Raw genomic sequence first — 12,685 nt, forward strand, 5'->3', positions numbered from 1 at the left:
TGGAGAAAGTTCATGTTAAAAAATCTACGTGACGAGCTTCAGTTGCTGGGAAAAATCCTGTGTGCGTTATCGGATCACGCAGGCGGCAGAAGGTTCGGAAAAAGTAGGCGACACCAGGCGAATGAAGACACGAAATCACTACTCTTTATAACCGAATCCAACAAGACAAAAACAAATTTGCGATGGAAATATTTACATCACAGTGATGATATGCGATGGTTGGAGCATTGTAAAAGTTCTCGGATCGTAAGCGTTAGCGACCGAAGTGCGTTGGATAAATGTATTTGCGCATCACAAGTTTCGCAATTTTTTACTGATTTGAAACATAAAGACTTCATATTATGGTAATATCGCAATAACGGAGGGAAATTGTTTACACGTCTCAAGACAGTACATTGAGGGTAAAACATCGCGAAAATTTCATGTTTTTATGTTTTGCAAGAAACCAATACTTTAATGCTACCACCAATCATAATGTTCTTATCAGTTTACAAATGTGCAACGTCTCTTCAGACACTGTGGGTGGCGGTTGCAAAAGTAAAAAAGCGTACAGGCGATTGCGCATTGTTGAAGCATGGCCACGTGACTTACTTATGCGCCAATAGTTGACCGCAAAAAAACAAAAAAAACAATAGACGGTGCGATAAACTGTGACAACGTAACAGATCTAAAACAGTGTCACCAAAATAACGCAAGAAAAAAAAGATGGCAAACCTTGAATGCATAACGACGAGGGTGGCCGCCCCGTACAGAGAGAACAGAAATGTACCATGAAAGAAAAGAGTATTTTGAAGGGACCAAGACACACACAGTTTTACAGCGCTGTGTTAGTAAAGAAAAGAAAAAAGCATCTCTGCACAAGTAGTTGGAAAACGCACGTACAAAGGACACAATATACACATCAGTTTAACATTCGCCACACAAACTGTGTGTTGATTTTCTTAACTGTAATTCATCTAAAATTGATTGAAAATTGGGTGACAGACTTTGTACGAAGCGCTACTTACATATAGAATTCACGGTGAACGCAAAACTATTTCATATGAAACAACTCATGTGATATCACCTGCAACCGCCGCGCTCGGCAAAGAAATCCGTGACGAAATTAGTAAATCGTAAAACCCAGATGCAAAAATGCCCAGTATCTGAAAATAGTCTTGAGTTTCTGAAGTCCAAGTGGCCAAAAGCTAACTTTTTTAATTTTTTTAATTACATTCCTACTTTAAATTTCCTCTTGTATGGTTCAGCAACATCGATAAACCAGTGGATTTGTGGAGAAATTGTTCAAGGAAACGTAGTAAAACAAACACAAATAGCGTGAGCATTTGAAATAAGAGGGGGCGGAAACAAGTTGCTTTCCAGAAGGAGAAAGAGAACGAAGTGAAGAGCTATCTAACTGTGTACATAAACGACCACCAGCACATGCCTGACTGCCCAGTTCACCGCGATATATATCTCCTGCGACTGCACACCTAGTTGCTTTGTTCCTTGCCTGATGCTTGAAGGAAGGCCTCCACGTTTGGCCAGATGTGCTGCGTTATGTGTTGACTGTCTCTTATGGGTTACTGCAAGGCTTGTCAGTCAACAGGCTGCTGCCATATAAGCTTTTTAAAGCCTTGGTCTCCCTCTAGAGGTGTAGCACAGAACGGACATGCGGCGTTGTAGGCTTGTGTGCCATGAGGTAGAGCTGTTTGAGACCAGTATCTAAAGAAGAGTGGTAAAAATTTGAAACGTGAACATAATTGTAAGACTGCCGTATACATGTGCTCACACATACATGTACTTTAACAAAACTCTTTAAATAAACCGTTGGTAAGTTGTATATGTATCTTGTATAGATGTAGATATCAACTGCCCGCCCTTTGCAAAGTGTTAGTGTATATTTTACCCAACATACTTAGCAGTTTGTTGTGAACAGACATGTCCACATGGCACAAAACAGTGTGTAGGTGACCCAGTGTCGATATAAAATGCTGGTTCATTTCCTATCCACAGAGGAACATACTTGCCAACCTGAAAAATGACAGGATGTTGTTATATTTGTCTGCTGATGCATGCATTACTGGTTTGTGATGAATGGAAGTTGGTTAATAATTCATTTTTATTTTACCTGTTTTAAACTGATCATCAAACAAATCAAATTGTTAGGTTTTCATATACAGTATCACTTAAGTGTTTTCTTGCATTTACATCATATTTGTATAAGTTTCCCTTACATTTACTAACAAAAATAGATACACAGTGACGAATAATTTACAAAAAACATTTAAAAGGTTTAATGATAGTACATGTAAAATTCAACACATCATTTCAGGATACTTACAGATCTGCACAATGGACACATCATTTCTTCCTCTCCCTGGTAGCCCCAACTGATTCTTCCATGAACATGACCACATTCAACATACACCCAGGGCTGTTTTTCTGTTTCACGAGTTGCACGACTCCTTCGTGGGAATGCTAGTGTCGTCAAACCCACAGGGCATTGGGGTCGTCCGAGGTTAAGATTTTGGATGAGCTGGTCAATATGTCTGGGGGTCTGCAATTGTACCACCATAATTTAAGTTGTTTTTCAAACAGAAAGAAACCTTTTACCATGTTATCATTTCACACACACAATAAGATGTATTGTTGAGTCAAATAAATACAGAATGCACAGCTTCATAGCTATAGTACCGGCTGTAAAAGTTTCAGTTAAAACCAACCAATTGCTGCATGCCAAATGTACATGGACAAACTGCAGGAAATCAATAAATACCAAAAACCACACAGAGTAAGTTATTTTTGGTTTTAGTGGGGTAGGGCAGTGCTTCCCAACCTTTTCCAGCTCGCGGCCCATTTAAAAAAATACTTTTTTTGGCGGACCACCGTTTAATATTGCGACAAAACCACAATGGAAAAGAACTAAAATTGACAGATAAATAATAACTGCACAAGCAATACTTCTGTTAATGTGAAGCCTGAGCTTGCTGATTTGATATCATTTATGAGATCATTACTACTTTCTGGGGAAAAAAACTATTTATTTTGTAGCTACTCAAAAACCAAATAAAGCTAACAAAGACAGTTACAGCTTAAAGATTTTACAACTAGTACAACTGTTGTGACGCGACAATTGCAGTTTGTTTGTGTAATCAAACTTTGTTTAACGTGTAATCTTATGCGGCTTTCATAGTGAATAATTTTATATTTTTGAGAAAAAAGGTTAAATTTGAAAGTACGTTCACACAAACTGTGTAACTTTTTTTAACTTCTATATTGGTATGGTAATAGTTTGAAAAGCTTCACGGCCCACCAGAAAGTACGTCGCGGACCACCAGTGGGCCGCGGCCCACCGGTTGGGAAGCGCTGGGGTAGGGGACCCAACCTAAGTCAAATATAATCAAAAAATGTTTACCAATGCCATAAACTGGCTCCACAAGTCCTGGGTCAAAATTGAGTATTTTAACTACACATACAACTTGGTGATAACCAAACATAGAATTTGAAGGTGTACATTGGTATTAAAAGTTCACTGCCATGATAGTCACACAGCTTTCAATGACAATTAAAGCAAGGGATGCAACACTTCAACAAAATGTTGTTGTTTTTTGGTAAAAAGCTGCAAATGGAGTTTATGTCATGACTTTTATTCAACAATAGATTTTCCCACTTATTGGCAAACATTGCTTCATTTCACATGTGTAAACTTGGGTGCCGAATATTGCAATATCCAAGAAAAACTTTTCAGTATTTTTTGACAATGTCCTTCCCAATGACCTGTAAACATCCCAGAGCCACAAGGTGGTGATTTCAAAATTGTTATTGTATGATTAAAACACATAAAGATGCCTTGCAGTCAACCATAAACAGCATTAGTTTACCAACAACCAAAAAACAACAAACCCAAAAACATTAAACCTAGACTTTAAAATCTTAAAAAAATGAATTAAGGTTATATGTTCCAGCCAGAAACATTGCAAAGGCCATGTAAAATGGAAAGGAAATAAGTAAAAACATGTGTATCATAGATGACATAGTGATACTTACCGGCATGCATTCTGCATTACTTGAAGATCTCCACAATAGGGTGGCGCCACAGAGGTCAATAAGAGTTCCATTTACAAGAATGTTGTTGTCGCTCTCCACCTGCAACCAAATAGGTTATAATATGCACTAATCAAAACTAAACCATAGTCATCTATGCAACAAATCAGTTCAGATATATTTTTAAAGAATTCCAAGTAATAAAAATAGACAAAAACAATATGTGTCCCCTTCAGGGAAGGGGACCCATAATGAAACCGTAGTTGTAAGCAGTTTGATGGGCAATTTAAGGACTTTACATAACAGGTTAGTTTAATAGTAATCCCGTGCTTTGACAAAATGTATGCACAACTTTTTTACATCTTCTTTTATGGAAAATGAACTGAGAGCGGATCAGTGGACAGGTCTAAGCTTGAAAGCTGAATAAATGTTGACATGGTTGCTTGGTGTACCGGTCAAACACAGCTGGCTTGCCTATACATGCCAGGGCAGATTACAGGCTGCAGTTTCTTGACAAATCATTTTGTAGGAGGAAAAAAAATTACAAATACAATCCTTTTGAAAAAACATTGATGCATTGACATGGTTTTATTGTGTACATTTAAGTCTCATATGCGGTTGAAATACACACAAGCTAACACAATGGCAAGCAGTACACCATTTTGCGTAACAAAGAAGCCCTTAAGCGCCACTTGACAGACACAACCAAGCTCTCCAAGCATTTTTTCAGAGTTATGTGGCAATCAGTCTCCTGACAACACTTTGCACAAAACAAACCTTTGCACCAGGTGATTGTGCAGAACGGGATTCCCTTAGTCGATAAATATCCCCACACAAAGAGGTTTCTTTCCACTGGGTGGGTTCAGATTGCTGGCTAAAGCCGTTTTTCGGCTGCATAATCAATACGCCGTTAGTTGTAAGACCATCCATAATCTTATTACCCCCTTTTTCTATCATCCACTTTGGAGCTTTTTCCTAAAAAAAGGAATAAGTTATATTGACATATTCTGTTCACAACATCTACCAACCAAAAGAATTTTAATTTAAACATGTGTTATATTACATTCTTATATAAAATTGTCTTGATTAGAATAACAGAAGTGTTGTAAAAACAATATTATGTTTTGATCTATAATGATAGGATGTATTTTTTAATTGACAACAATCACAGCAATGTTTACATTAAAAATTCGGCTGTGCATACAAAAGTTAGTTAATTTCACTTCATGCTGTACGCATTTGTGTGGGGAATCCATTAAGCTGTATAGTTTTAAAATACTTTCTTTTCACAAATTTCACAAATAATTTCTGTGCAAAGCATTTTATTCCAACGATGCTTTTGTAATGTGTTTAAGTCTAGTAGGCAAATAAAAACTGGCCAGCTATATGTGGATTTAAGAACAGCAGAGAAGCAACTTTTTTATGAAAGGTACATGTAAATCAGTGAGACTTACTCCCAAAATGATGTTCATTGAGGTATCAAAGCCTGCAGCATATATTCTTGCTGTGTAAGGTGGCTTTCGATCACACACTATACGACAGGCAAACCTGCAAGGAACAAGTTGGTTAAATACTGTAGCTGTATAACATTCAACAAACTATTTGACACATAAACTACACAAACAAATTTAACACATCACAAAAACTAGTCAGTAACATTTTATAGTATATTCAACACTAATTTTTGAAGCACTTCGGTATTAAAAATCGGAATTACTATTAGATTGATGGTTATGCTCTAAGTATGCAAATGGGATTCTTGAATGCATTAATACACAGTGAAAGAAATAAGTTGGTGTGATATAACCACCACAGGTGTGTTGTACCATGTAAAATGCATTACAAAGGTTTTAACACTTGAAAACGCAGGACTTGCCTTGATATCGTGCTCTGTTGTGGTTGTTGGTCAGTGGAATTGGTAGGTATTGACATTCCAGGCAAGATGTCCATGACCACAAAGTCAATGGGTTCTTCAGTAGATCTGCCAATCTTTAGGAAAAAGGGAAAATAAATGTTACGTTGAGGGAAAATAAATGTCAAAGCAGAAACAAAACCATAGAATTTGATTAATTGTGAGAATTATAAGGTAAAAAGTGTTTTACAATACCTGAACATTGTTTGTCAAACAAAACATTTACTCAAATATTTATGCATAAAACAAAAGTTCCCCTAAGCACATGATGTGATGTAAATCTTTGCCTTTTGATAAATCATCAGCATTGTCGCTAAGGCAGAGTAATAAAAACACATTTAAACATGTGTCTTGTCCACAAACATAATGACTTTCTGTGTTTGTGTTGCAATAAAATGGTATTTTAAGACAAAAAAGCAGGTTAAACAGTAGAATCAGAAACTATCCTTTCAAAGAACAATTTTTGTAACATGTCTTGTCAATTTAAAATGCCTAAAAAAGCTGTTTTAGTGTTTGTTTGACACTCAGTTGAGTATAAAAAAGTTTTTATTTGTTTGAATTTAAGTTTTGATACAGGTTTGTTTTTTTATAAATATCCAGTTTTGGACTTTGACAGATTTCGTCATTGACAGCCGACGTAATCTCCCGGGAATAGCGCAATCGACCAGCTGTTCTGTGCAGCAAGAGAAATGCCGAGATCGAAGACCATCGAGCATTCGTAAAACGCGCGTTGTTGGTAACGGTGTGTGCCCAGCAAGCAGCGGCGGAGTGGGGCAGGTCTGGGCAAGTCTACACGCATAAGAGCGTCAGATCGGCCGCTTTTATCAATGACAAAGGCGGCATAGGATTCCCGCCAAAAGCCTAACACCGCAAACCTCCTGAGTTATGTGCTGAGGTGTGGAATGATGTAATGTGCGTGGCATGCCATATATACATTCGGGACTTTCTATAGTTCAAATGCAAAACAGTGCAATTTCCATAACTGTAGTCAATTGCAACATCGTTCATTAAATAAGCTATTGCAAACGTTAAGTTTATGTTGGTGGATGCTATTCACCCCAAGAAGTGCAAAATTTTGCCTTTACATAATGTAACACAGAACAGAAACTGTCTTGGTTACTTCCTCACGAAATTTAGTCCACCTTAATTACCTTCACAAAATTTTGTTGACCGGTGTGTCATTGTGTTGGCAGTCTGTGTGCGAGAAAAGCGAAAGTGCAAAAGAATCGAAATCGGTGTTAACTCACATGAGCAATCGAAACCGCAGCAGTGTTTGTATAATACCAACCCACACCTTGCCTGGTCAGGTGACAAAAGTACAAAAATACACCGATCCAACGAATAAGTCCGAAGGTTAACGTGTGGTGCTTGTACTCATCAAAACACAATTTTAAGTTATTGCCCTCCAATGTTCGGCCAAAAACAATATATATGTAATATTCCCAATGCCCCGGAGAGGCGATTAAATGCTTGACTGCACGACAAATCAGAGAAACATCAATTGTTACCGGCTAATTGCACTGGCTTGCCGCCGGCTGTCTTAAGTGCCCGAGTGCGGAGAGCCGGTTGTATGTGCCTTCTGATACAGAGTAACCTAGCTGAATCCAGCTAAGCAGCGGCAACGTACAATTAATGATTCATTAGACACGCCGTTCCCATTTACCGTGTGGCTCGACCATGTGTAAAGCAGATGGTTCGGGACTCACAGGCCGCGACCTTTATGGTCCAGTGGTGAGAGCGTCGGATGTGATGGGAAAGTAACCGTCAAGAAATAAAAACGCACATGTTGTGGGGGAGGATTGACACGGTAGTTCGGAGTAGAGTGGTGTGAAACATAAGTTTCGGTGGACCAAATCATAACCACCAATTCGCTGTTTCGGTGATGTTTTGGCTTTGACCCGCACTTTTTTAACTCCACACACAAAAAATAAGTTACAAAACATAGCAGTATTTTATTGCCTTTACGAAATATCAGCAATGATTACGCTAAAGTATTTTAAAGATAGTTCAAAAAGTTTTCGAATTGAACGAGTTTACTTGCAAAAGTTTCAATTTTTTATATGCAAGAAAAAATTGTTTGAACTTGCCCTTTACACCAAATACTGTACTATTTTGAGCATTACCTTTTGCGACGATATACATCGTTAGGTAACAAACATTACTGCGAAACCGGCGGACATAATGAACCACATCCCCAGTTTACTAAGTTTTTATCCTATCAAGATTGTACATAAACAAGTCTTGCTTTCGCGCGACGCAAAACGTACGAAATTTAATTTAAAGTGTGAAAATTTCAGAACATTCTTATTTTGGGTGACGGCTTACATATGGCAACGGCGCTGATGTATGAGAGCGATAAGACGGCATTAATTTGTTAATCACAACGGTCAGTCTCTCTGAAATTCGCCATTAGTGAGATGGTCGGATTGAATGTCTGTTTTAGGGGCAATGAAGTGCAACTAAATGGAAATCGATGTATTGAGGGCAAGTAACAAACCACTCAGTCGAACAAAAACCAAAAGTCGATATTTGGCATTTACACTCCACTAGACTTTCAATATGCAACAAAACTCAAGTGAAGGTTTCAAAAAAGTGTGTGATATTGAGAAGTAACACGCGGTATTCAGTTTTTATCCAAACGCTGCCTTCCAATGCCCTCTTAATGGGGTCACCCATGTTTACAGCTGTTTGCTGTAACATGGGTACCAGGCGACCGAAAAGTTTGCTTAGACAAGTGAGATTCAATTGCGAAGTAGCAACAAATAGAAAAATCAATCAATGGCTAAATGGCCGTTGACAAGTGCAGCTGATCAAAATTCCATGGAATACATAACATTTTTTTCAAATTAGCGTAGCCTACCAACTACTGGGTTATCGCTGGTCCTACCTACCAACGCAAGCGGAAATAGGTTGAGACACATAAAAATAGTCGCAAATAAATTGTTACACAACTTTCAGTAAACTCGTCTGGATCTTCAGTGTACACCACACGGACGCAACTGAGTTACGTCATAACATTTAGGAGAAAGGGGGGTCACGGGACAACGTCACTCACAACTTGTGACGTACGCAGGCCGTCGGCGTTAGCACACAGCCTGCACGCACACAAGCATAGGAGCTAGAAGTGAAAGCGACAAGACGTTGGTGTAAGGGCCAAAGTGTTTAAAGTTCCTTTGGAAGAGCGACGGGGAGTAGCGCCGAGGTGTCGTGTTTGTGTTTCGCACAAGCGGTGGACGTCTACTGGTGTTTTGTTTGCACCACTTTACTCTGCTTGGTGCTTCAAGCTGATATTTCCAATCACAGCACAGTCAAAAAAGCGTCAGTCAAAAGCCCAATCGTGTGGTACGATGAAATAAAAATCGATGATTAACCGATGATACATCCCATGAATAAACCAAGCTAATAATAACTACCAATATATGTATCTTTGTACTCATTGACTTTTTTCTGAAACAACGAATATTCTTTTTTTCGCCGTAACGCCACCACTATTTTAAATGCCGGTCAAACGTGAGTTGGCCAAAGGCTACGAAGTTTTGTCACCAACTAAACGTGTTGCCGATTTTCTTGTCTGTGCATATTGCCCTCAATTATATGCAAATTTGTGGGTTAAACGCGTTTCACATCGCCCTGTTGACTGACAAGTAAACTTCGCAAATCTATCCCGGGATATTCTTGAATATTATGCTGACGTTTGGAACTTGATAGTCCTGAACCGAAGCAAACACGCCCAGTGGGATGGGTTGCACACACTACCCAAATGTTCAACCAGAAAACTCTGCCTGTAAAAGCTATCTATACTTTATGTTGGGTAACAAACTAAACAAAAATTGTATGAGACAAAAGCATTCTGTGGTCTGACAAACCACTGGAAAAATAGTTCTGTACCCCGGGTTTACTTTTCGTACAAACACAGATTGGCTTGAAAACTTCACCTACGTAATGGTGTTTCCCAACGCAATTTTAGACAGGGCACTTTGGAGGAGTAGGGTTTCGGGCAGTACAATCGTTTCCTCTGTTATGACTGTCGGAAGTTTATCCCCTTGCGTTGTTCAATACAGGTGCGATGAAGCGGTTCAAGCGTCAGTTGCTATGTGAAGTGGAAATTCCACAACCATGACATTTTGAAGCTTGTAAAACACCTCTGTATCTCATTCCAATCTTGTCTCATTTTGCACTGGCTAACGTGCTGCTACGCTTTATGCCAGGATGTTAAACAACACCAAGTGACTTTGCAATTTTGAAAATCTTTACAAACTATAACGTAGTCACGGTTGAGGTTGATCGCTTCACTGGCACTGTAAGCCCTATAACTTTTAGGATCGTTGCATAAAGCCAGTCGAATCGTTGACGATACGCCTTGGCAATAACGTCCCACTAGTTGTGTCCAAAAGCCAGCAATCACTTCAGCTACGTTTCTTGTAAACGAGCGGTGTTTGTCCGGAAGGGTACAACACGTTTATTTTTCCCGACTTTAAAATGAAAATATTGACTGTCCAGAATTTTGCACACACCAGCAACAGAGTGTGGGTAAATGTTTACATGTAAATTATTTAGGCATATTATAGCCACTAGCACCAAGTTGACTTTTCCAAAAAGCAAAAAAGTAACAGGAGCCACAAATATAACACAACTATTCTGTGTTTGATAGAATTTTGTTGCAAGCAGTGGTCATGCTCTGACACAAAGTAAAAGAATGTCGGGCAGATCTAATAATGCCCTAAAGCCATTATTTTCTCACCAGAGATGAAAAAAACCTGGCAATTTTGATATGCACACATTAAAGCAATACATTATCACCCCATTTCCTGCTACATATAGATTCAAACCAACCTTTATAACAAGTGTGCGACCATATTGTAATATGAATACAAGAGTTGTTTACTGAAAGTCAGAGCAGAAGAAATGGCACCACCCACTCTAAAATGCCAAGACTGATAACCAGACATGGTTTAACTGTTTACTTTGCGAAACTGGGATGTAGTCATGATGTGCATTCTACAGCTAAACATCTGAGTACATATAATGTTAAGTTTACATTTACACAAGAGTTCGTGCCGCTGTAAATGGCATGTGAGTGTGTGCACTTAGAAATTCAAATATCACTGTGAGAGTAATTGTAAGTACATTAGCTAAAAGTAATTTCTCAGATCACACCCTAAAACTGCTGTGCGTGTATGTGACAACTTTCAAATGTAGTTTTGCATATTGTTGGTTTACATACATAATAATGGACCTACCTGAAACATATCTGTGTCTGGATCTTCGACATAGGGTACAACAACAACACTTCTAGGTAAGGTATATGAAACACTATGATGGTCTTTCCGATTAAACGCCTGCAAACACAAAGATGCATAATAGAGTATTTTGATTGATAAAAAAATGATCAAACCAAAACCAGGCTTTGCAAACAACTACTATGCTTATAAAATGTCAGAATGCACACCATTTTCAATTTAGCAAAAATAACACAACAAAATCAAGTGTATGTTGCATTAAATATTTATAGCATTGCAATCAATATGACAGCAAGATGGTGTTCAGGGCCCTTCATTTTACTGACAGTACAAAACAGTGTGGTTTTTTACCATGATAAAAACATTATATATACAATATTAAAGAAATGTACACTTAAAAAAATATACACTAAAAAAATGAATAAAATAGTCAAACATAATCAAATTCAAGTAACCTCCGAATGTGATGCTTTTGGTAAAACTTGGTGCTGCTCAGATGGTTTTACACCATTTGGTTTTTTTCTTCTTCTTAACGTAAAACAACTTCTTCTTCGTCCTTTGTCACCACCAGGAAGAGTTCCATTTGTTCTACAAAACAAAAAAAGTTAAAGTATGTTCTCATCATATTGACATACAAGTCAAGCAAAAGCATTTTAGATGAACAAACTATATTATGTTTACAAGGCAATTGATAAACACCAATCACACAAAACTCGCAATATAGTTCAGCATGAGTTATCCAGACCACCAAAGGTAGATCGTGGAAAGTTATTCATTTCTGTACTTGTCTTATGTATCTGATACGATAAAGATAAAATATGTTGTATACTGTCTAGAGATATTAATCAACAAAACGTTTGTGCATAAGTAACATATTCATGACTCAAAACATCAACATCTGGTAAAAGAAGTTAGAATGTAAATGTACCCTAAAACAATAAGTTGTCCATATATTATTTCATCGTCACAAGAGTTTTGGTTGATCAGTTTGCTTGATCCTTGATTGTGCAAGTCACAGTTTGTATTCCGATATTGGGAAAAGGACGGCAAATCATCTGATGTTGCTGGTATTCCTGATACTTGTACATCCATGGGTACAGGGCCAGGCAATTTGCTGGCAGCTGGCATAGAAACTTCCATCTTCTCTGACTTCATTAAGTTGCTTTGTCACAGTCAGCGGAGTGGAGCAAAAAACAAACGAACTAAACTGACACCTTAGCACCTTATTTTTCAGATTAAAGTTAACACTGCGTAAAATTGTGAAAATGATTTAGCTGTGATAACAACCTGAACAATGAACATTAATACTATAATTTTTAACCGAAAACAAACACCCTGCATTTACTGCGAAAGTTGTCTGTTAAGTCATAACTGTGCTGGACGGCAATCTAGTGTTAAACGACACCTTTCGATTCTTGCGAATCCCTGTTAGGTACTTTTGTTCCCGAAGTGCACAAACAATCAAAAAACCCACGCCACGCCGAAAGAGTTTTATTGGTGACAGGCG

The 12,685-nt window shown here is 38.1% G+C and overlaps 1 protein-coding gene across 1 annotated transcript; it reads right to left on the bottom strand.

Annotated features, from left to right (window-relative positions):
• On the bottom strand, nt 1-12,452 carry LOC145229541 (E3 ubiquitin-protein ligase pellino homolog 2-like). The gene is made up of 10 exons (XM_080094900.1): nt 12,107-12,452; nt 11,634-11,766; nt 11,179-11,277; nt 5,903-6,015; nt 5,481-5,574; nt 4,804-5,001; nt 4,030-4,128; nt 2,324-2,539; nt 1,898-2,013; nt 1-1,704 (listed from the first exon to the last, which is right to left on the bottom strand). The coding sequence occupies exons 1-10, from the start codon at nt 12,331-12,333 to the stop codon at nt 1,578-1,580; spliced, it is 1,422 nt and encodes a 473-aa protein (XP_079951026.1). The 5' UTR covers nt 12,334-12,452; the 3' UTR covers nt 1-1,577.
• Nucleotides 12,453-12,685: the final 233 nt, after the last annotated feature.

This window comes from Phallusia mammillata, chromosome 1 (genome assembly GCF_965637545.1).
Source record: "Phallusia mammillata chromosome 1, kaPhaMamm4.hap1.1, whole genome shotgun sequence".
Taxonomy (NCBI): domain Eukaryota; kingdom Metazoa; phylum Chordata; class Ascidiacea; order Phlebobranchia; family Ascidiidae; genus Phallusia; species Phallusia mammillata.